Source organism: Salvelinus alpinus, chromosome 26 (assembly GCF_045679555.1).
Source record: "Salvelinus alpinus chromosome 26, SLU_Salpinus.1, whole genome shotgun sequence".
NCBI lineage: Eukaryota > Metazoa > Chordata > Actinopteri > Salmoniformes > Salmonidae > Salvelinus > Salvelinus alpinus.
In genome coordinates, this window is record NC_092111.1 from 25,080,446 (window position 1) to 25,102,853 (window position 22,408).

Sequence of the window (22,408 nt, forward strand, 5' to 3'; positions counted from 1 at the left end):
TTCTGTGTGTGTGTGTGTGTGTGTGTGTGTGTGTGTGTGTGTGTGTGTGTGTGTGTGTGTGTGTGTGTGTGTGTGTGTGTGTGTGTGTGTGTGTGTGTGTGTGTGTGTGTGTGTGTGTGTGTGTGTGTGTGTGTGTGTGTGTGTGTCTAAATGTCAACAGGGTCGACAAACCTGTTAATCTGACCTGCCATGTATCTGTTACTGTCCTCCCTCTCTTTCTGTGTTGTGTGTGTGTGTGTGTGTGTGTGTGTGTGTGTGTGTGTGTGTGTGTGTGTGTGTGTGTGTGTGTGTGTGTGTGTGTGTGTGTGTGTGTGTGTGTGTGTGTGTGTGTGTGTGTGTGTGTGTCATGTCCAACTAAACGAAATAATCCTAAACCTGATGTGATATTTTCTAGTTTCTAATTGGCTAATGTGATATTTCCCCGTCTCTCATTGGGCGTTGTTAGGTCATCGCTGTGGTGATGGACATGTTTACAGACGTGGATCTGTTTTCTGACTTGCTGGATGCCGCGGCACGTCAAGTCCCCGTCTACATTCTATTGGACGAACAGAATGCCCATCACTTCGTCTCCATGGTGATCAACTGTAAGGTCAACTTGGATCTTGTCCACGTGAGTCTCTATGTTTTTGGCCTAGATTGAGCTATTTTAGGCGGGGTGACTCTCCACGCCTTAACTCAGTTTTCCCCATAACTCAGGTTAATCCTGTTCCTGAAAACCTACTGGGTGTGCAGGGGTTTGATCCATCCCAGCACTAGCACAAACAGCACAGGGCTAAAAAATAACAGTAGTTATTAATAGTTTGAAAAACACATGGTTTGAGCCGACAGTCTTACAGATAGTATCCCAGTGTTTCTGTGTTGACTGGCAGGAGGCCACTGTCTCATAGCAGTAAGGTCATTTATTTACCTACATATTTACATGATGTCTAACTGACTAGACCTGAGCTTGGTTACATACATCTCAACAGAGCGGACAAACTGGTTTGATTCACCCTTAGAACTCACTAAAGACTAACATCATTCATTAACCCCTTGTGATTCTGAATAACTATTTTGTGTGTGCGTGTGTGTGTTGCAGATGATGCGTGTGCGGACGGTGGCGGGAGTGACCTATTTCTGTCGGACAGGGAAGTCATTTAAAGGACAGGTGAAAAACCGCTTTCTATTGGCTGACTGCAGGGCCGTGCTCAGCGGAAACTACAGGTGAACATAGAAATATAACAGATTTCAACACTCAACTATAGTTGAGCATAGAAACACAGCAGATACAACAGATATCAGATACTTCTTTAGTCGCAGAAGTTAACGTGTCATATCCTGTTTCCTGTAGTTTCATGTGGTCCTATGAGAAGCTGCATCGCTGCATCGCTCATCTCTTCCTGGGAGAACTAGTCACCACCTTTGACGAGGAGTTCCGCATCCTGTTCGCTCAATCACAGCCCCTCACTGTTGACCACGCCCTAGTGCCTTTCTCCTCTGACAGCAGCAGCAGCAGTTACTATGGTAACCAGTTTGGCTTGAAGCGGACCCAGTCCCTGCGAAACCCTCTGGGTTTCCAACGACACACCCCCGAACTTCCGGCCTACCCTTTCGGAGGAGGAGATTCCGAGCGCTCTGCGTTCCGAAGAGATGACATGTTCCGACATACCATAGAACCAGGAGGACTGAATCTTGGGAAGTTTGCAGTGTCACAGCAGTTCAGGATGCAGCAGAGCCGCTCCATGGTCTCCAGGTGGGATGGTGCACGTATATTTATGTCAAACTAGATTTTATGTAGAACCCTATAATTCACTATACTCTTAGAAAAAAGGGTTCCAAGGGGGTTCTTTGGCTGTTCCCATAGGAGAACCCTTTTTGGTTCTACGTAGAACCTTTTTTGGTTCCAGGTAGAACCCTTTTTGGTTCCATGTAGCAATCACTGTGGAAAGGGTTCTACATGGAACCCAAAGAGGTTATTCAAAGGGTTCTCCTATGGGGACAGCCAAAGAACCCTTTTTTTTCCCTAAGAGTGTATACTTGGAATAGAGTACCAAAGTCAATCATGAGTATTCAACCGATTTTTGGGGAACTTCCTCTGTTACCATTTGAAATGGTTTTGTTTGTGTTTCCTGTGTTCCCAGGCAGATGGAGATAAGCGCCAGTGACTATAAGAGGCACAGCTATGCAGAGGGAACCCAGGAGAGCTACGCCTCTTCCAGACAGTACATGAAGCACAGAGTCATGAACAACCTGGATGAGACAGAGCAGCACTACCACAGGTACTAGTTAGTTAGTTCATTTGTTAGTTAGTTAGTTTATGTTGTCTTTGTCAGCTTGACTTAATATTGTGATCAGGTCAGGCAAAACTCTTGGCCCTAGTTATAATCTTTTAAAAAATGATCTGTGATATGTAAAGCATGTTGGGTTTTTATGATCGTTATTCTGATGATGTTGATGAGGATGATGATTCTGCTGCTGATGATGATTTATGAACATGTTTGTATTCCAGGGAGCAGAGCCAGTCCAGCCACTACTACCAGGGTGGTGAGGGACCTGGGTTAGGGCTGGGGTCAGGGCTAGAAGGACCTGGCTCAGGCCATGGACACTACGACAGGCTGAGGAACAGACCAGCACTGGACCAGTACTCTGACTCAGGCTACCCCTATGAGGAACCTCCTGGTCCAGAGGGCTACGGCAGAGACTACTTCTCCTCTGAGGACCTGAAACATGACCCGGGACATCCACCAGCAGGGGGAAGGTACGTGGTAGGGACAGTCCACTGGACTGGAGAATAATCAGTAATGTCTGTTCACTGTTGACTGCTCCCACTAGAGTTCTTAAATTAAAGTGAAGAAAATGTGTAAGTATCAACCACGACACTCAAAATGTGTCTATAATAATGTAACACCTTCTCCTTTGTCTAGGTACGGAGGTGGCAGTGGCCACAAGAGGCCGACGGTGGGCCAGCCCTACGCCTGCCTGTCATCCCCCACCCATCCGCACCCCCCAGAGAAGCAGGTATTCCCTGTTCCAGCGGAGGCAGACCACGACCAGGACCCCAACGTCAGACAGGGCCTCCGCAGCTGGAGGATCAACTCCTACCTCAGCGCCTACGGGGACACAGGAGAGGAGGGGCTGCCCCAACCTCTGGGCCCTGATGCTTTCCAAGACCCTGAGTCTGATGGGAAATCGTACGCCCATGAGGCAAGAGAGCCTCCGAATGTCCCCTCCAAGCCTAGACCGGATATCCGACCGCTGCACTACAGCAAGCCATTCATGCCTGAGAGCATGGGGAAGGACAGGGCTGACCGATGGACCACAGAGTGGGAGAGAGAGAGAGAGAAAGAGCGGGCGGTGGGGGGGAGGGAGGTGGGTGCAGACGTGGAGATGCCGTCGTCGAGGGAGGCTCCGGGGGAGGTCTCGATCTCCAAACACGAGACGGTCCGGATGCGGGTCAACCCGATGCTCCAGAGGAGTTCCCGGCTGCGCTCCTCCCTCATCTTCTCCTCCTCCAAGACGGAGACCCACATGGGAGGCCTGGGCATGAAGGTCTTTATTACCTTTCATATCATCTCTGATTTGTTTTACATTGTATTGCAACCTTACTTTGAAATGTGCCATACGAATAAAGTTTAATTTGATTTGACGCAGGTGGCCAACGAGGAGGACGAGAATTCCGACTCGCTCCGCACCACCTCCATCGTCCAACAGATCCTGGACAAGAGACGCTCCTTGACCCGGGAACCCTTTGAGTGGAGGAAGAAGGCAGAGGAGAACGAGAGAGAGAAGGAGAAAGAAGAGAAGGAGAAAGAAAAGAAAGAGGCTTGGTTGAAAGAGGAGGCTGAGCCAAAGAAAGAGCCCCCCAAAGTAACCCCAGCCAACAGAGAGGTGCCTAAGAACCCCCTGGCCGAGGTGGAGACCACGAAAGTCACCCCAGCATCTGCAGATCCCCCTAAATCCCAGGCATTGAACATGAACAACCCTTCCAATAGACTGCAGTACTTCATGGAGCTGGCTGCTAAGAGGAACGCATCTAAAGAGGCTGTGATAAAAGAACCTCCTCAGAAGACACCAGACCTTCCAGACACTCCTTCTTCCAGCACGACCGCCACCACCTCGGTCCCCAAAGTCCCCTCATTTTTCGTGACTGCTCCAGAGCCTGCCCCAAAGAAACCACAAGTCGCAGCCACACCAGAGCTAAAATGTAAACTGTCCATCACCCCAAGTTTCAAAATCTCAGAGCCTGCCGCTTCTACCACAGCCCAGAGAAAAGACAGCAGCTCGGAGTCGCAGAGGAAAGAGAAAGAGCCCGGTAAGATTCTAAAGCCATTCCCTTCTCCGAAGATCTTCAAGAGGGACACTCTGAAGCCGTTCAAGAGCTCCAACCCACGCCACGTCTCCTGCGATGAGGAAATGCTAACAACGGACGCCACAGACGCAGAGAAAAGCGAGCTGAAGAAGTCTCGCTCCAAAAGCTCGTCCAGTATGTCACAGACCGAGTCTAAGGAGGGGCTCCACAAGAACCTGGGCTCCAACACCTCCCTCAACACCCTGGGAGGGGAGGGAAAGGCCGACACCAAGCCCCTAGACTTCCTCAAGAAGCAGACCCAAAGACTCAAAGGTATGTTGTACTGTCTGTGTGTCTATCACGGATTGTTACGTCCATGTTTACTGGGTTTTCATTTAAAAAATGTAATTGCTGTGCTCATGCTGTATACAGCAAATTCCCTTCGGAGCAATAAAGGTTTTAATTGATTAATTTGTTCAATTATTCATTAAAACATTCATTCATTCAAAGGTTTCCTGGGACCCAAGGACAAGAAGAGCTCCGGTGGTGCGACATCGGCATCCAACGGAGACGAAAAGACCATGAAAACTGTGCCGGAAAGCTCAGAGGAGCCTGTGATCGCCGCTAAACACCTGAGCTCCACCGCTGACGCTAAAGCCACAGACTATGCCACCTCCTCAGCCAATCACAAAGCTGCGTCCAAAACGACAGGTCTGTCTCGGTACCAGAGCTCCAGTGGCTCAGTTCTGTTCAGTAGCAACCTGAGAGACGACACCAAGGTCATCCTGGAACAGATCTCTGCCAACAGCCAGAAGAACCGTCTGGAGCGAGGAGGAGGAGAGGAGGCCGGAGGGGAGAAGGGCGTAGACGTAGTGGGGGAGAAAGGAGGGCTGGAGAGGGAGCCGACGCTCAAAAAGAACCGCTTCCAGAGGCCCCAGGTCAACCCTCAGGAGAGAGATAGCCTCCTGAAGAGGATCGAGAGCATGAGGAAGGACAAGAAGGTCTACAGCCGCTTTGAGGTACTCTACCGTAGCAAACAGGAGGTCTGCAGGGAGGAGGAGGGCTTCAGGAGAGGGGAAAGAGAGGAGGAGTTAGAGGGAGAGGAGGAGGATAGGGGGAGTGTATAGAGGAGTAAATACACACCTTTACTGGTTATGTCCAGGAGATAAAATAATATATTAACAATAATAATATATGACATTTAGCAGACCCTTGACTAAATAGAAGAGACATTTACATTTGATGAATTATAGCTCTTAATGTGAAACATATATTTGATGCTACTATTTAAAGATGTGACACAAAAAAAAAAAAAATTGTTTCCCGATACGTTGATAAGGATTTGCAACAACAAAAATGTTTAGGATATTTTTACATAGTGCACAGACTCAGTGAGTTTTAATTTTGTGGATATGATGTCATAGGGGCATTAGTTTGGCTCTTAATTAAGTTACCACTGAAGTTACCATTAAAACCATGTGAACCATGGAGCACATTAGTACCTAAAGAGATCTTCCACACTGAAAGCTGATACCAAGGGGGAGAAGGGGTGATGAGTGGAGAGGAGAGGTATGGATGACAGGAGAGAAGGGAGGATGAGGGAGAGGGGAGGAGGGGAGCATGAGGGAGGGAAAGGGGGAGTATGAGAGAGAGAATCAGATCGTATTCCACTCACTGTCATTCCTGATGTTCTGTTAACAGATGGGGAATAACCTGGGATAACTAAAGATGGCTGAAGAACATATTGACTGGAGTGTGTGTGTGTGGAGGACGTGCAAACACACACCAACATGCACACACACATCGTTCACATTCAGCAACATATGTGCCAAACACATCATCAGAAGACCAGAGAGAGAGGGAGAACACTGAACACAAGAACAGCAGATACCTCCTGTGACTTCAGACTGCAATCTTCGTGGATAATCAGACAATACTGTACTAAACCTTTAAATGACTGACTATGAAACTTGAGATGAAACTGTACCCATATAAGGCAAGCGTTGTCTGGTTGGTTTTTGCCTTATATGGACTTCATGGGACAACTTTTCACCGATTCACCACAACCCTTCATCCACGCCTAGAGTGAGAGAGAAAGTGTGTTGTGTGTGCATGTTTTACTGCAAGAAAGCAACTGAACACATGCCCAGCCATCAAACATGCCTGTACAGAACAGCACACTCCCAGTGCCAGTCGTGTGTATGTATGTGTGTGTATGTATGTGTGCGTGTGTGTGTGTGTGTGTGTGTGTGTGTGTGTGTGTGTGTGTGTGTGTGTGTGTGTGTGTGTGTGTGTGTGTGTGTGTGTGTGTGTGTGTGTGTGTGTGTGTGTGTGTGTGTGTGTGTGTGTGTGTGTGTGTGTGTGTGTGTGTTTGTGTGGAAACTGGTAATGCTGAAAGTATGTCTGGGTTTACACTGTGCCAACGGAGCGCCACGTCTCGACAAACCCAGAGAACTATTATTAACCAGTCTCCAAACTAAAGACAGCAGAGAGGGAGAGAGGAAAAATACAGATTAACCCAGCTAGCACATTTGGTTCCTTGGAAGTTGTGGGAATGTAAGTTTTTTGTTTTCCATTGGTTCTCGGAACAAAGACATACGTTTCCTGACTGGTAAAACTGAACGTCTTTTAAACATTCTGAGAACGGAAGTGAACATTTTGCCTGTTCTGAGAACATTTTTAAGTTGCAGGGAGGTTCTGAGACCATTTTACTGTGGTTCCTTGAAGGTTTTTAAGTTGCAGGGAGCTTCTGAGAACGTTTTACTGTGCTTCCCTGAAGGTTTTTAAGTTGCAGGGAGCTTCTGAGAACGTTTTACTGTGCTTCCCTGAAGGTTTTTAAGTTGCAGGGAGGTTCTGAGACCATTTTACTGTGGTTCCTTTAAGGTTTTTAAGTTGCAGGGAGCTTCTGAGAACGTTTCACTGTGCTTCCCTGAAGGTTTTTAAGTTGCAGGGAGCTTCTGAGAACGTTTTACTGTGCTTCCCTGAAGGTTTTTAAGTTGCAGGGAGGTTCTGAGAACGTTTTACTGTGGTTCCCTGAAGGTTTTCTTGGGAGGTTTTATTCATGTTCTGAGAACGGAAATTATTAATTATTTGAAGGTAATTAAATAACGTTCTGAGAACATGTTTCAATCATGGAAACACATGTATTTTTTATTGTGGTATGTGAGATTCAAACCTATGATCTTATGTTCTCTAGCCATGAGGATTAAAATACTTTTGTTGATGCTGAATGTATACGTTTTTAAATAACATTCTTAGAATGATCTTTGAAAGCTATTCATGTTTTCTTGTGGTTTTTATGGAAAGTTTTCTTAATGTTCTTAGAACATGATTTTAAATATAACAATGAGGAGACCTGCAGAAAACTTTATGCTGAGGTACTGAAATTCCCACAGAAGATTGGTGTTTCTTAATGTTCTCTGAACGTTCTGAAAACATTACTTTAAATAGAACCATGAGGAAACCTGCAGAAAACGTTACGCTTAAGCACTGAAATTCCACCTAAGAAACATATGATTCTCAGAACCTTATGTGCTAGCTGGGTATCCTGCACCATTCCCAGAACTTTGTTTGAAGGTTGAATGTAAAATAACCCTAGGACAACCACACTCTCACCAAGCTCTAAGAAGCATATGGTTCTCAGAATTGTATGTGCTAGCTGGGAAAGGAGATGGAACGAGATGGACCAACAGGGTAAGAGAATTAGATACTGTGCATATGGCTTGCAGGTCTTTACAATTTAGTATTTATTAATTAAATCACCAGTACCTTAGAAGACAAGTTGAGATTGAGACTGCTTTGTTGCAGCCCTGTGTGGATGCAGGTACCTTGAAAACGTAGTGAGTTGGATAGGGTTTGAGTGATATTTCCACCACAAAACCGTCACCTATCCGGTCAAGTCAGGTCAGACATCTTTGATGAAGAAACGTAGGGAAGAAGGAAGGAAGCATTTCTAAAATGTTGTATTTTATACAAGAGTATAAAAACTTCCACGCCTTGAGTCTGTCAGTTTGTCTCTGTCCACTACACCAGAAGTGGAAAGAACATTTCCAAGTACATGAACACACTCTGTAAAAATACTTAGTGAGGGAATAGAGTTATGAATAATTAATTAATGCCAGTGTTGTGTTCGAGACCACCTAAAGCGTGGCCGATTCAAGATTAAGACCGTAGCAAATCGAGTCCATCTCAAGACCGAGACATTTATTTAACTAGGCAAGTCAGTTAAGAAAAAAATCTTATTTACAATGGCGGCCCACCCCGGCCAAACCCGGACGACGCTGGGCCAATTGTGCGCCGCACTATGGGACAACCAATCACGGCCGGATGTGATACAGCCTGGATTCATACCAGGGACTGTAGTGACGCCTCTTGCACTGAGATGCAGTGCCTTAGACCGCTGCTCCACTCGGGAGCCAATACCGAGACCAGGAGGGAGACAAGGGGTTCCGAGACCAAGTCAAGACCATGATTGTAATTTTGTCAAATCATCTCTAGCTGTGTATAGTCACAGAAAAAACGATATGAGGGGGAAAAGTCTGTCACTCACCCACTCCATGACATCCTCCTAGCAGCTAGCTAACGTTAGGCTCCGGATTTTTAGCTTGCTACATAAATAGATACGCTAGCCTATAGCCACGTTATGACTGACTAGTTAGATTCTATTGACATTCTCAGTCTTAGTTACGTTTGTCCGTTTTTCTCCAGAATATTGAGTCATTGAAACTGAAACGGTGCCTCCCGAATGGAGGCAGCAAACAATGTACCAGGCCAGCTGTGATTTACAACCTGAAATGTTTTGGTGAATTACATTAATCATGCAATGAACTGCATCCATCTATTCTGCCAACAATGCCTTCGTGTACGTCATGGAACGTTGAGTCAAATTGAACCTATTTTTAAAACCTCTTATAAAGTTGGTTTTGTAGCATCAGGTGGGAATTTGATATTTTTTACTGATATTATGATTGTCTGTTTGTAGTTAAAACTAGTGATGCACCGGTATGACATTTTTGGCCGATACCAATATCCGATATTTTTCTTGCCAAAAAACTTGATACCGATAACTGATATTTAAAATTTTAGCCGCCTTTTAAGCATTCTAGTACAGTTAAATAGTTAACACACACACACATGGACGCAGCGGTCTAAGGCACTGCATCTCAGTGCAAGAGGCGTCACTACAGTCCCTGGTTCGAGTCCAGGCTGTATTACATCCGGCCGTGATTGGGAGTCCCATAGGGCGGCGCACAATTGGCCCAGCGTCGTCCGGGCCGTCATTGTAAAAAATTATTTGTTCTTAACTGACTTGCCTAGTTAAATAAAGGTTACAGACGCACACACACACACACGACACTGACCAAAAAGTTATTCTGTTGGCATTTACGTATGTCCCCATTACCAGTAAAACATCATCAAAAACGATTTATTTAATTTACTTTGCTGTGCTGTTTCGTTGTTCATTTGTTCAGTCATTTCATTCTCAACCAGGATTTCTATGGAACACGTTTGGGTCTTTGCATGTTAAAAAAGATACACGTCAAATAAGCATGTTGACCAATCAGGACCTGAATGTAATAATTTAACGCGTTCATAATGTTTTTACGTAGTTATTACACATTGATTACACTATCACTTGTATTTCATATGTCACAATGATTAATCGATACGTATGCTATGATGCTGGTAAAGTTGTCTCGCGCACCAACAGTGCTGGTCATAAAAAAAGCTAGCTAGCTCATGGATGCAAACAATGTTCTTCCTCAAAAACATAGCTAAACGACAATCAATTTCAGTAGCTATAATTTGCTAACTAACTATATAGCTAGGTGTCATCATCTCAAATAACCCTAATTTATGAGACAGTTCTTATAGCTAAAGCTAGCTACTGTAACAGTATAACTTTAAACCGTCCCCTCGCCCCGACACGGGCGCGAACCAGGGACCCTCTGCACACATCAACAACAGTCACCCACGAAGCGTCGTTACCCATCGCTCCACAAAAGCCGCGGCCCTTGCAGAGCAAGGAGCAACACTACTTCTAGGTTTCAGAGCAAGTGATGTAACTGATTGAAACGCTACTAGCGCGTACCCGCTAACTAGCTAGCCATTTCACATCCGTTACACTCACCCCCCTTCCCCCCTTTCAACCTCCTCCTTTTCCCGCAGCAACCAGTGATCCGGGTCAAAAGCATCAATGTAACAGTATAACTTTAAACCGTCCCCTCGCCCCGACACGGGCGCGAACCAGGGACCTTCTGCACACATCAACAACGGTCGCCCACGAAGCATCGTTACCCATCGCGCCACAAAGGCCGCGGCCCTTGCAGAGCAAGGAGCAACACTACTTCTAGGTTTCAGAGCAAGTGATGTAACTGATTGAAACGCTACTAGCGCGTACCCGCTAACTAGCTAGCCATTTCACATCCGTTACACTACCCCAGAAGGTCGAACAAATTAACGTTATGCTTTATTACCAACGCGGTATTGTAAAAACATCGTTCATGGCCGGTGTACTTTTTTGTACAGCTTTGACAGTGCTACTGTTGTCACGCCCTGACCATAGAGGGCCTTTTATTCTCTATGTTGGTTAGGTCGGGGTGTGACTAGGGTGGGTCATCTAGGTAGTTATATTTCTATGTTGGCCTGGTATGGTTCCCAATCGGAGGCAGCTATTTATCGTTGTCTCTGATTGGGGATCATATTTAGGCAGCTATTTCCCCTTTGTGCTTTGTGGGATCTTGTCTAGGTATAGTTGCCTGCGTGCACTATTGTTAGCTTCACGTTTCGTTTTGAGATTTATTGTTTTTGTTTTGTTGTGAGTTTCACCTAGTAATAAAAGGATGTGGAACCCAGATCGCACTGCGCTTTGGTCCACTCCTTATAACGATCGTGACAACTGTATCTTTTTTGACACGCAAAGACCCAAATGGTGTTCCATAGTATGTATGTTGTGAAGCTAATAGCAGTGACGCTATTACTGTGTAACTCCGGTAGGGCAACATCTGAAAAATAGCGCAGTTGGTAGTGTGTACAGGTGCTCGACCAGTCGGCAAATTGTCAAGGGCAATGAATTCCATTATCTTGGCTTTAATGCATTTCGCCTTTGAGTTGTCTCGCTAAAATGTTCTTACTCTTTCAAATGACTGCTCGACTTGTTGACTGCTCAATTCACACAGCAGACATTGTGGGCTAGGTTAGGAATGCAGTGTTGCACGTATAGCGCAAAATTTTACGTGGCGTCATTACGTCACCTACGTTATATAAGTATGCACGGTAGCTTTGACACCGGTTTTTAACATCACCATTGAACTAGACATCGGGCGATACCGATGTTGGCATTTTTTGCTAATATCGTCCGATTCCGATATGTTCACCGATATATTGTGCATCCCTAGTTAAAACACTGTCATTTTCACTTTAAACTTTAGGTCACCGGTTACTTTGTGTGCTAAACGTGAAATGTTTTTTGCAATGGGAAGTAATAGTTGTACATTTTTATTGGCAAATGCCTTATGGTTGTGTTTTGTGTTCTTATGATTGGGACCAACTGGCTTATTATGTCTGAGTTTATGGACTGCTTATCCTTTAACATCATGCTGTGTGTGACTGCTGTCTTTCCATCGGAGTGACTGCTGTCTTTCCATCGGCGTGACTGCTGTCTTTCCATGCAGTGGTGCCTGGAGAAGTGGGTATGCTCTAATTCTGCCCAAAAGTTCCCAAACGGCCCACCCAGCGAAGGAAAGGCACCCTGTGTGAAAGTACTATATTTTCCTATACATTTTTCAGATGTTCACTCTCAAAATCATACCTTTTTTTTATAGAAAAAAGACAAAATTGTGATGGTCTAAGGCCACAACAATGCTTAAACCACATCAATCTGATTAAGTGGGCCTGTCAGGGCCTGGCTCCACAGTGGGTGGGCCTCTATCCACCCAGGCCCATCCATGTCTACGCCCCGGATGCAAACAGCACATGATGACAAATAGCCTTCTAACCAACACCAAGGACTTAACTTTTTCAATACCTGGTTTGCTTACCCATTGTTGCCTTAGTTATCATTTACTGGTCGATATCATAAGTTAAAACGTCTCCTACCCTGCCGGCTACGGATGTCAAAACCAGTTGAGAGCGGCACGCTCTTGCTGCCTGCAGATGATATTCCGCTGAAACTAGGCTATGTGTGTGGAGCGCATGTGACTATATTTCATGCGCTTTGCGATTGTGTAGGCTACTTTGTGCATGATTTCTCTATTGTGCTACATAATTGATAAGTCGTATACCTCCACTAAACTACTTTGATATATGCATCAGTAGGGATTAAGGAGTATAAACTGGGTGGTTCGAGCCCTGAAAGTTGATTGGCTGACCGCCGTGGTATATCAGACCGTATACCACTGGTATGTTATATGGGACAAAACATAAATTTTTACTGCTCTAATTACGTTGTTTACCAGTTTATAATAGCAATAAGGCATCTCAGGGGTTTGTGGTATATGGCCAATATACCACGGCTTAGGGTTGTATCCAGGCACTCTGCATTGCGTCGTGCATAAGAACAGCCCTTAGCCGTGGTATATTGGCCACATACCACACCCCCTCGTGCCTTATTGATTAAGTATAAGCAATGCCCACTGAAACAAAAGTGGGTGTACGGCTTATACCTGCGAATACCCTCCACTAGACCACTGGCCCTTTGTGTTTTACAAAAAGTGCACTCTTCTATATAAGTGCGCTGGTATTACAATTGAGCTAGCTATAGGTTCACCACTGTACTAACCTGTCACATACTGAAGGCCTATAGGTTCACCACTGTACTAACCTGTCACATACTGAAGGCCTTTAGGTTCAGCACTGTACTAACCTGTCACACACTGAAGGCCTATAGGTTCACCACTGTACTAACCTGTCACATACTGAAGGCCTATAGGTTCACCACTGTACTAACCTGTCACACACTGAAGGCCTACAGGTTCACCACTGTACTAACCTGTCACACACTGAAGACCTATAGGTTCACCACTGTACTAACCTGTCACACACTGAAGACCTATAGGTTCACCACTGTACTAACCTGTCACATACTGAAGGCCTATAGGTTCACCACTGTACTAACCTGTCACATACTGAAGGCCTACAGGTTCACCACTGTACTAACCTGTCACACACTGAAGGCCTATAGGTTAGCCACTGTACTAACCTGTCACACACTGAAGGCCTATAGGTTCACCACTGTACTAACCTGTCACACACTGAAGGCCTACAGGTTCACCACTGTACTAACCTGTCACATACTGAAGGCCTATAGGTTCACCACTGTACTAACCTGTCACATACTGAAGGCCTACAGGTTCACCGCTGTACTAACCTGTCACACACTGAAGGCCTACAGGTTCACCACTGTACTAACCTGTCACATACTGAAGGCCTATAGGTTCACCACTGTACTAACCTGTCACATACTGAAGGCCTATAGGTTCACCACTGTACTAACCTGTCACATACTGAAGGCCTACAGGTTCACCGCTGTACTAACCTGTCACACACTGAAGGCCTACAGGTTCACCACTGTACTAACCTGTCACATACTGAAGGCCTATAGGTTCACCACTGTACTAACCTGTCACATACTGAAGGCCTACAGGTTCACCACTGCGCAACATGTCTATAATAGGTATAAAGGCTGTTAAGATACTGTATTAATGTTTCAAGAAAGGAGTGTATATATATATTTCATCTGGCTAAGTGGTTTTATGCCCTGACTGAATGGAAGCTGATAATTATTAGTTTTTTTACTCTGCTGGTCTCGGGAAGACATTTTGATACCTCACTGTCTGAGACCGAGTCAAGACTGAGTACAAGACAAGACCTAGACACTCAATATGTGGTCTCGAGAATGGACTCAAGGAACATTCACTGTCTTCTTGGTAAGCAACTCCAGTGTAAATTTGACCTTCGGTTTTAGGTTATTGTCCTGCTGAAAGGTGGTCTCGAGTACTACAACACCGATAAGGGATATATTAGTGTAAATATTGGTATAGATAAAAAGGGTTTGTTGTTGATACTGTAACAAGTGACAAATGATAGCCTATCACCAGGCTTTTAAATAACTTGTGTAATTTTTTATTAACATGATTAATAACTGTAGTAAGACAATCAGAATATCAGAATTAAAGGGATTTTGCACAGTAGGGAAATAATGTTTTCTTTTACAACTGTATTGTATTTTATGTTTAACAAAAAAAACGTATTGTAATAAAATCTTAATGTGTCTAAAGCTGACACTGACTGGTATGTGTGTGTGTGTGTGTGTGTGTGTGTGTGTGTGTGTGTGTGTGTGTGTGTGTGTGTGTGTGTGTGTGTGTGTGTGTGTGTGTGTGTGTGTGTGTGTGTGTGTGTGTGTGTGTGTGTGTGTGTGTGTGTGTGTGTGTGTGTGTGTGTGTGTGTGTGTGTGTGTGTGTGCGTGCGTGCGTGCGTGCGTGCGTGCGTGCGTGCGTGTGCGTGCGAGCGTGCACACACGTGTGTGTTGTCTTAGGGAGCGCTGATTTAGATTCACTGACTGAATGGTATGGTATAGTGTATTAGGATGTAAAACACACCAGCCACAGCAGCCAAGCTGTCCTGGGCCCCAGAGAATAAAGGCTAACAAACTCAACAAACCAAACAATGATACTGTATACACACAAAACATTTCAGAGCAACATCCAGCTAGCATTAAATATGAAAAGTACTGCCATCTACTGGTAGTAGTAGTAGTGTGTGTGTTCTACTTCATACCTTTCAGACTGTCAATACAGTTGAAAGTATGGATTATATCCCTCGCACTCCGCGCAGGTTAAGTAATAATAACTAAGTCACGCAGTCGACGTGTCAGCGTGGGAGGACATATAAAACGTCAGACCACGCACTGTCTCTAATATTCTTCTTGCAGAGTTAGTTTAGCTGTGTCGCGCATGTTGACTACTGCGCTGCTCCCGTAAACTAAACTGTGTGAGTTGTGTGTACTGTCAGTCTGTCACCAACAGCCTGTGACCTGTGGGTCAGAGTGCGAAATTCGCCCTACAAGGCAGCTCTCCCCTACCTATCCCTTTTATATAAGGATATCAGGCTTCCTTGTCTTGTACTCATTTAGCCCACCAGCTAGTGTGTGTGTGTTGGCCACCGTATTCCGGTGTTAACCTTGTCAATATATCCCTGCTGTGGTTGTTATCAAGGCCACCGGCCACTACTTGTCCATCAACTATTTAAAACTCAAACGGGTCTCTTCCATAGATAAACACATCTAGGAAGGTTGTTAGCCTAACCAGCTATAAAACGTGAGATTCGGATTGCCTCCTCTAGGCATTCCTCTCCCCTGGTATCACTAGCATGCTACACTAGCTAGCTAGTTTATTAACTCAATTTAGCTGCCACTGTGTGTTGTCAGCTTGGCTTACCAAACAACGGCCATTCGTGCATGTTTCGCATAAATAAGCCTACATTTAAACATGATATATTTTCTGCTCCAACCCTGTGGTCATAGCTATGCTCACTCGAAATTATGTTGCGAAATTATTGTAGCTCTGCTACAGCCCCTGTGAAGACCACCACTACCTCTGCTGTCTCTCAGGGCACTGCCAGCTCTGCTACAGCCTCTGTGAAGACCACCACTGCCTCTGCTGTCTCTCAGGGCACAGCCAGCTCTGCTACAGCCTCTGTGAAGACCACCATTGCCTCTGCTGTCTCTCAGGGCAGCTCTAGCTCTGCTACAGCCCCTGTGAAGACCACCACTGCCTCTGTTGTCTCTCCTGGCACCGCCAGCTCTGCTACAGCCCCTGTGAAGACCACCACTGCCTCTACTGTCTCTCAGGGCAGCTCTAGCTCTGCTACAGCCTCTGTGAAGACCACCACTACCTCTGCTGTCTCTCAGGGCACCGACAGCTCTGCTACAGCCTCCGAAGACCACCACTGCCTCTGCTGTCTCTCAGGGCACAGCCAGCTCTGCTTCAGCCTCTGTGAAGACCACCACTGCCTCTGCTGTCTCTCCTGGCACCGCCAGCTCTGCTACAGCCCCTGTGAAGACCACCACTTCCTCTGCTGTCTCTCAGGGCACCGTCAGCTCTGCTACAGCCTCTGAAGACCACCACTGCCTCTGCTGTCTCTCAGGGCACCGCCTGCTCTGCTACAGCCTCTGTGAAGACCACCACTGCATCTGCTGTCTCTCAGGGCACCGTCAGCTCTGCTACAGCCTCTGTGAAGACCACCACTGCCTCTGCTGTCTCTCAGGGCACCGCCATCTCTGCTACAGCCTCTGTGAAGACCACCACTACCTCTGCTGTCTCTCAGGGCACCGCCAGCGCTGCTACAGCCTCTGAAGACCACCACTGCCTCTGCTGTCTCTCAGGGCACCGCCAGCTCTGCTACAGCCTCTGTGAAGACCACCACTGCCACTGCTGTCTCTCAGGGCACCGCCAGCTCTGCTACAGCCTCTGTGAAGACCACCACTGCCTCTGCTGTCTCTCAGGGCACCGCCAGCTCTGCTACAGCCTCTGTGAAGACCACCACTGCCTCTGCTGTCTCTCAGGGCACCGCCAGCTCTGCTACAGCCCCTGTGAAGACCACCACTGCCTCTGCTGTCTCTCCTGGCACCGCCAGCTCTGCTACAGCCCCTGTGAAGACCACCACTGCCTCTACTGTCTCTCAGGGCAGCTCTAGCTCTGCTACAGCCTCTGTGAAGACCACCACTACCTCTGCTGTCTCTCAGGGCACCGCCAGCTCTGCTACAGCCTCCGAAGACCACCACTGCCTCTGCTGTCTCTCAGGGCACCGCCAGCTCTGCTACAGCCCCTGTGAAGACCACCACTGCCTCTGCTGTCTCTCAGGGCACAGCCAGCTCTGCTTCAGCCTCTGTGAAGACCACCACTGCCTCTGCTGTCTCTCAGGGCACCGCCAGCTCTGCTACAGCCCCTGTGAAGACCACCACTTCCTCTGCTGTCTCTCAGGGCACCGCCAGCTCTGCTACAGCCTCTGAAGACCACCACTGCCTCTGCTGTCTCTCAGGGCACAGCCAGCTCTGCTACAGCCTCTGTGAAGACCACCACTGCCTCTGCTGTCTCTCAGGGCACCGCCAGGTCTGCTAGAGCCCCTGTGAAGACCACCACTTCCTCTGCTGTCTCTCAGGGCACCGCCAGGTCTGCTACAGCCCCTGTGAAGACCACCACTTCCTCTGCTGTCTCTCCTGGCACCGCCAGCTCTGCTACAGCCCCTGTGAAGACCACCACTTCCTCTGCTGTCTCTCAGGGCACCGTCAGTTCTGCTACAGCCTCTGAAGACCACCACTGCCTCTGCTGTCTCTCAGGGCACCGCCTGCTCTGCTACAGCCTCTGTGAAGACCACCACTGCATCTGCTGTCTCTCAGGGCACCGTCAGCTCTGCTACAGCCTCTGTGAAGACCACCACTGCCTCTGCTGTCTCTCAGGGCACCGCCATCTCTGCTACATCCTCTGTGAAGACCACCACTACCTCTGCTGTCTCTCAGGGCACCGCCAGCGCTGCTACAGCCTCTGAAGACCACCACTGCCTCTGCTGTCTCTCAGGGCACCGCCAGCTCTGCTACAGCCTCTGTGAAGACCACCACTGCCACTGCTGTCTCTCAGGGCACCGCCAGCTCTGCTACAGCCTCTGTGAAGACCACCACTGCCTCTGCTGTCTCTCAGGGCACCGCCAGCTCTGCTACAGCCTCTGTGAAGACCACCACTGCCTCTGCTGTCTCTCAGGGCACCGCCAGCTCTGCTACAGCCTCTGTGAAGACCACCACTGCCTCTGCTGTCTCTCAGGGCACAGCCAGCTCTGCTAAAGCCTCTGTGAAGACCACCATTGCCTCTGCTCTCTCAGGGCAGCTCTAGCTCTACTACAGCCTCTGTGAAGACCAACACTGCCTCTGTTGTCTCTCCTGGCACCTCCAGCTCTGCTACAGCCCCTGTGAAGACCACCACTGCCTCTACTGTCTCTCAGGGCAGCTCTAGCTCTGCTACAGCCCCTGTGAAGACCACCACTGCCTCTGCTTTCTCTCAGGGCACCGCCAGCTCTGCTACAGCCTCTGTGAAGACCACCACTGCCTCTGCTGTCTCTCAGGGCACCGCCAGGTCTGCTACAGCCCCTGTGAAGACCACCACTTCCTCTGCTGTCTCTCCTGGCACCGCCAGCTCTGCTACAGCCCCTGTGAAGACCACCACTTCCTCTGCTGTCTCTCAGGGCACCGTCAGCTCTGCTACAGCCTCTGAAGACAACCACTGCCTCTGCTGTCTCTCAGGGCAGCTCCAACTCTACTACAGCCTCTGTGAAGACCACCACTGCCTCTGTTGTCTCTCCTAGGACCGCCAGCTCTGCTACAGCCCCTGTGAAGACCACCACTGCCTCTGCTGTCTCTCAGGGCACCGCCAGCTCTGCTACAGCCTCTGTGAAGACCACCACTGCTTCTGCTGTCTCTCAGGGCACCGTCAGCTCTGCTACAGCCTCTGTGAAGACCACCACTGCCTCTGTTGTCTCTCCTGGCACCTCCAGCTCTGCTACAGCCCCTGTGAAGACCACCACTGCCCCTACTGTCTCTCAGGGCAGCTCTAGCTCTGCTACAGCCCCTGTGAAGACCACCACTGCCTCTGCTATCTCTCAGGGCACCGCCAGCTCTGCTACAGCCTCTTTGAAGACCACCACTGCCTCTGCTGTCTCTCAGGGCATCGCCAGGTCTGCTACAGCCCCTGTGAAGACCACCACTTCCTCTGTTGTCTCTCCTGGCACCGCCAGCTCTGCTACAGCCCCTGTGAAGACCACCACTTCCTCTGCTGTCTCTCAGGGCACCGTCAGCTCTGCTACAGCCTCTGAAGACAACCACTGCCTCTGCTGTCTCTCAGGGCACAGCCAGCTCTGCTACAGCCCCTGTGAAGACCACCACTGCCTCTGCTGTCTCTCCTGGCACCGCCAGCTCTGCTACAGCCCCTGTGAAGACCACCACTGCCTCTACTGTCTCTCAGGGCAGCTCTAGCTCTGCTACAGCCTCTGTGAAGACCACCACTACCTCTGCTGTCTCTCAGGGCACCGCCAGCTCTGCTACAGCCTCCGAAGACCACCACTGCCTCTGCTGTCTCTCAGGGCACCGCCAGCTCTGCTACAGCCCCTGTGAAGACCACCACTGCCTCTGCTGTCTCTCAGGGCACAGCCAGCTCTGCTTCAGCCTCTGTGAAGACCACCACTGCCTCTGCTGTCTCTCAGGGCACCGCCAGCTCTGCTACAGCCCCTGTGAAGACCACCACTTCCTCTGCTGTCTCTCAGGGCACCGCCAGCTCTGCTACAGCCTCTGAAGACCACCACTGCCTCTGCTGTCTCTCAGGGCACAGCCAGCTCTGCTACAGCCTCTGTGAAGACCACCACTGCCTCTGCTGTCTCTCAGGGCACCGCCAGGTCTGCTAGAGCCCCTGTGAAGACCACCACTTCCTCTGCTGTCTCTCCTGGCACCGCCAGCTCTGCTACAGCCCCTGTGAAGACCACCACTTCCTCTGCTGTCTCTCAGGGCACCGTCAGCTCTGCTACAGCCTCTGTGAAGACCACCACTACCTCTGCTGTCTCTCAGGGCACCGCCAGCGCTGCTACAGCCTCTGAAGACCACCACTGCCTCTGCTGTCTCTCAGGGCACCGCCAGCTCTGCTACAGCCTCTGTGAAGACCACCACTGCCTCTGCTGTCTCTCAGGGCACCGCCAGCTCTGCTACAGCCTCTGTGAAGACCACCACTGCCTCTGCTGTCTCTCAGGGCACCGCCAGCTCTGCTACAGCCTCTGTGAAGACCACCACTGCCTCTGCTGTCTCTCAGGGCACAGCCAGCTCTGCTAAAGCCTCTGTGAAGACCACCATTGCCTCTGCTCTCTCAGGGCAGCTCTAGCTCTACTACAGCCTCTGTGAAGACCACCACTGCCTCTGTTGTCTCTCCTGGCACCTCCAGCTCTGCTACAGCCCCTGTGAAGACCACCACTGCCTCTACTGTCTCTCAGGGCAGCTCTAGCTCTGCTACAGCCCCTGTGAAGACCACCACTGCCTCTGCTATCTCTCAGGGCACCGCCAGCTCTGCTACAGCCTCTGTGAAGACCACCACTGCCTCTGCTGTCTCTCAGGGCACCGCCAGGTCTGCTACAGCCCCTGTGAAGACCACCACTTCCTCTGCTGTCTCTCCTGGCACCGCCAGCTCTGCTACAGCCCCTGTGAAGACCACCACTTCCTCTGCTGTCTCTCAGGGCACCGTCAGCTCTGCTACAGCCTCTGAAGACAACCACTGCCTCTGCTGTCTCTCAGGGCACAGCCAGCTCTGCTACAGCCTCTGTGAAGACCACCATTGCCTCTGCTGTCTCTCAGGGCAGCTCCAACTCTACTACAGCCTCTGTGAAGACCACCACTGCCTCTGTTGTCTCTCCTAGCACCGCCAGCTCTGCTACAGCCCCTGTGAAGACCACCACTGCCTCTGCTGTCTCTCAGGGCACCGCCAGCTCTGCTACAGCCTCTGTGAAGACCACCACTGCTTCTGCTGTCTCTCAGGGCACCGTCAGCTCTGCTACAGCCTCTGTGAAGACCACCACTGCCTCTGTTGTCTCTCCTGGCACCTCCAGCTCTGCTACAGCCCCTGTGAAGACCACCACTGCCCCTACTGTCTCTCAGGGCAGCTCTAGCTCTGCTACAGCCCCTGTGAAGACCACCACTTCCTCTGCTGTCTCTCAGGGCACCGTCAGCTCTGCTACAGCCTCTGAAGACAACCACTGCCTCTGCTGTCTCTCAGGGCACAGCCAGCTCTGCTACAGCCTCTGTGAAGACCACCATTGCCTCTGCTGTCTCTCAGGGCAGCTCCAACTCTACTACAGCCTCTTTGAAGACCACCACTGCCTCTGGTGTCTCTCAGGGCACCGCCTGCTTTGCTTCAGCCTCTGTGAAGACCACCACTGCCTCTGCCGTCTCTCAGGGCACCGCCAGCTCTGCTACAGCCCCTGTGAAGACCACCACTGCCCCTACTGTCTCTCAGGGCAGCTCTAGCTCTGCTACAGCCCCTGTGAAGACCACCACTGCCTCTGCTATCTCTCAGGGCACCGCCAGCTCTGCTACAGCCTCTTTGAAGACCACCACTGCCTCTGCTGTCTCTCAGGGCATCGCCAGGTCTGCTACAGCCCCTGTGAAGACCACCACTTCCTTTGCTGTCTCTCCTGGCACCGCCAGCTCTGCTACAGCCCCTGTGAAGACCACCACTTCCTCTGCTGTCTCTCAGGGCACCGTCAGCTCTGCTACAGCCTCTGAAGACAACCACTGCCTCTGCTGTCTCTCAGGGCACAGCCAGCTCTGCTACAGCCTCTGTGAAGACCACCATTGCCTCTGCTGTCTCTCAGGGCAGCTCCAACTCTACTACAGCCTCTTTGAAGACCACCACTGCCTCTGGTGTCTCTCCTGGCACCGCCAGCTCTGCTACAGCCTCTGTGAAGACCACCACTGCCTCTGCTGTCTCTCAGGACAGCTCTAGCTATGCTACAGCCTCTGTGAAGACCACCACTGCCTCTGCTTTCTCTCAGGGCACCGCCAGCTCTGCTACAGCCCCTGTGAAGACCACCACTGCCTCTGCTGTCTCTCAGGACAGCTCTAGCTATGCTTGAGCCTCTGTAAGTGCTCCCCTCCTTCTATAGCCTTTATGAGGAACCTCAGTACATAACACACTGTTGTTTCTTAATTAACTAATATTACTACATCCATTAAAACATGGCAGAAACAAAATTGTGTCCGTGTTTTGATTTGATTAAGATATTGTGAGTAATCATATTAATTTATTTTTGTCTTGTTTTTCATTCTGTTCTGTTTTTCATTTTCAGGAGAGCTGATTGGTGTGTGGACTACCTGCTCAGGCCAACTGGGAAGACCATGCAGGAGGAAATGGACCCAGACTAGGAGGTGACTGATTTTGAGCACTATGCAATGGACCCCACAGTTGGTAGTCGTCTGGTTGACTATACCACCACCTCCAGTGCCAAATCTGCTGCCACCAGTACCTGGCCTACTTCACCCACAGCCCAGTCTGCTGCCAGCCAACTCCACCCATGCATAAAACTTGATTTGTATGATAAATGGCAACGCGTCACTAGTTT

The 22,408-nt window shown here is 49.1% G+C and overlaps 2 protein-coding genes across 2 annotated transcripts in view; both read left to right on the top strand.

Annotated features, from left to right (window-relative positions):
• LOC139555026 (protein FAM83H-like) overlaps positions 1-6,145 on the top strand; it is a 38,568-nt gene extending 32,423 nt beyond the window's left edge. The window contains exons 5-13 of the mRNA XM_071368410.1: positions 446-610; positions 1,079-1,203; positions 1,331-1,732; positions 2,121-2,258; positions 2,489-2,737; positions 2,904-3,528; positions 3,631-4,600; positions 4,778-5,286; positions 5,969-6,145. Of these exons, the coding sequence (XP_071224511.1) occupies positions 446-610; positions 1,079-1,203; positions 1,331-1,732; positions 2,121-2,258; positions 2,489-2,737; positions 2,904-3,528; positions 3,631-4,600; positions 4,778-5,286; positions 5,969-5,989 (3,204 nt within the window). The 3' untranslated portion in view covers positions 5,990-6,145. The remainder of the gene's footprint in view (positions 1-445; positions 611-1,078; positions 1,204-1,330; positions 1,733-2,120; positions 2,259-2,488; positions 2,738-2,903; positions 3,529-3,630; positions 4,601-4,777; positions 5,287-5,968) is intronic.
• A 9,661-nt stretch (positions 6,146-15,806) lies between these two features.
• On the top strand, positions 15,807-21,922 carry LOC139554334 (streptococcal hemagglutinin-like). The gene is made up of 15 exons (XM_071367089.1): positions 15,807-16,234; positions 16,354-16,558; positions 16,650-17,128; positions 17,248-17,551; positions 17,604-17,750; positions 17,842-18,048; positions 18,140-18,505; positions 18,558-19,103; positions 19,156-19,454; positions 19,574-19,817; positions 19,930-20,076; positions 20,168-20,533; positions 20,586-21,011; positions 21,064-21,549; positions 21,602-21,922. Exons 1-15 carry the CDS (start codon positions 15,807-15,809, stop codon positions 21,920-21,922), a joined length of 4,971 nt encoding a protein of 1,656 aa, XP_071223190.1.
• The last annotated feature ends 486 nt before the right edge of the window (positions 21,923-22,408 follow it).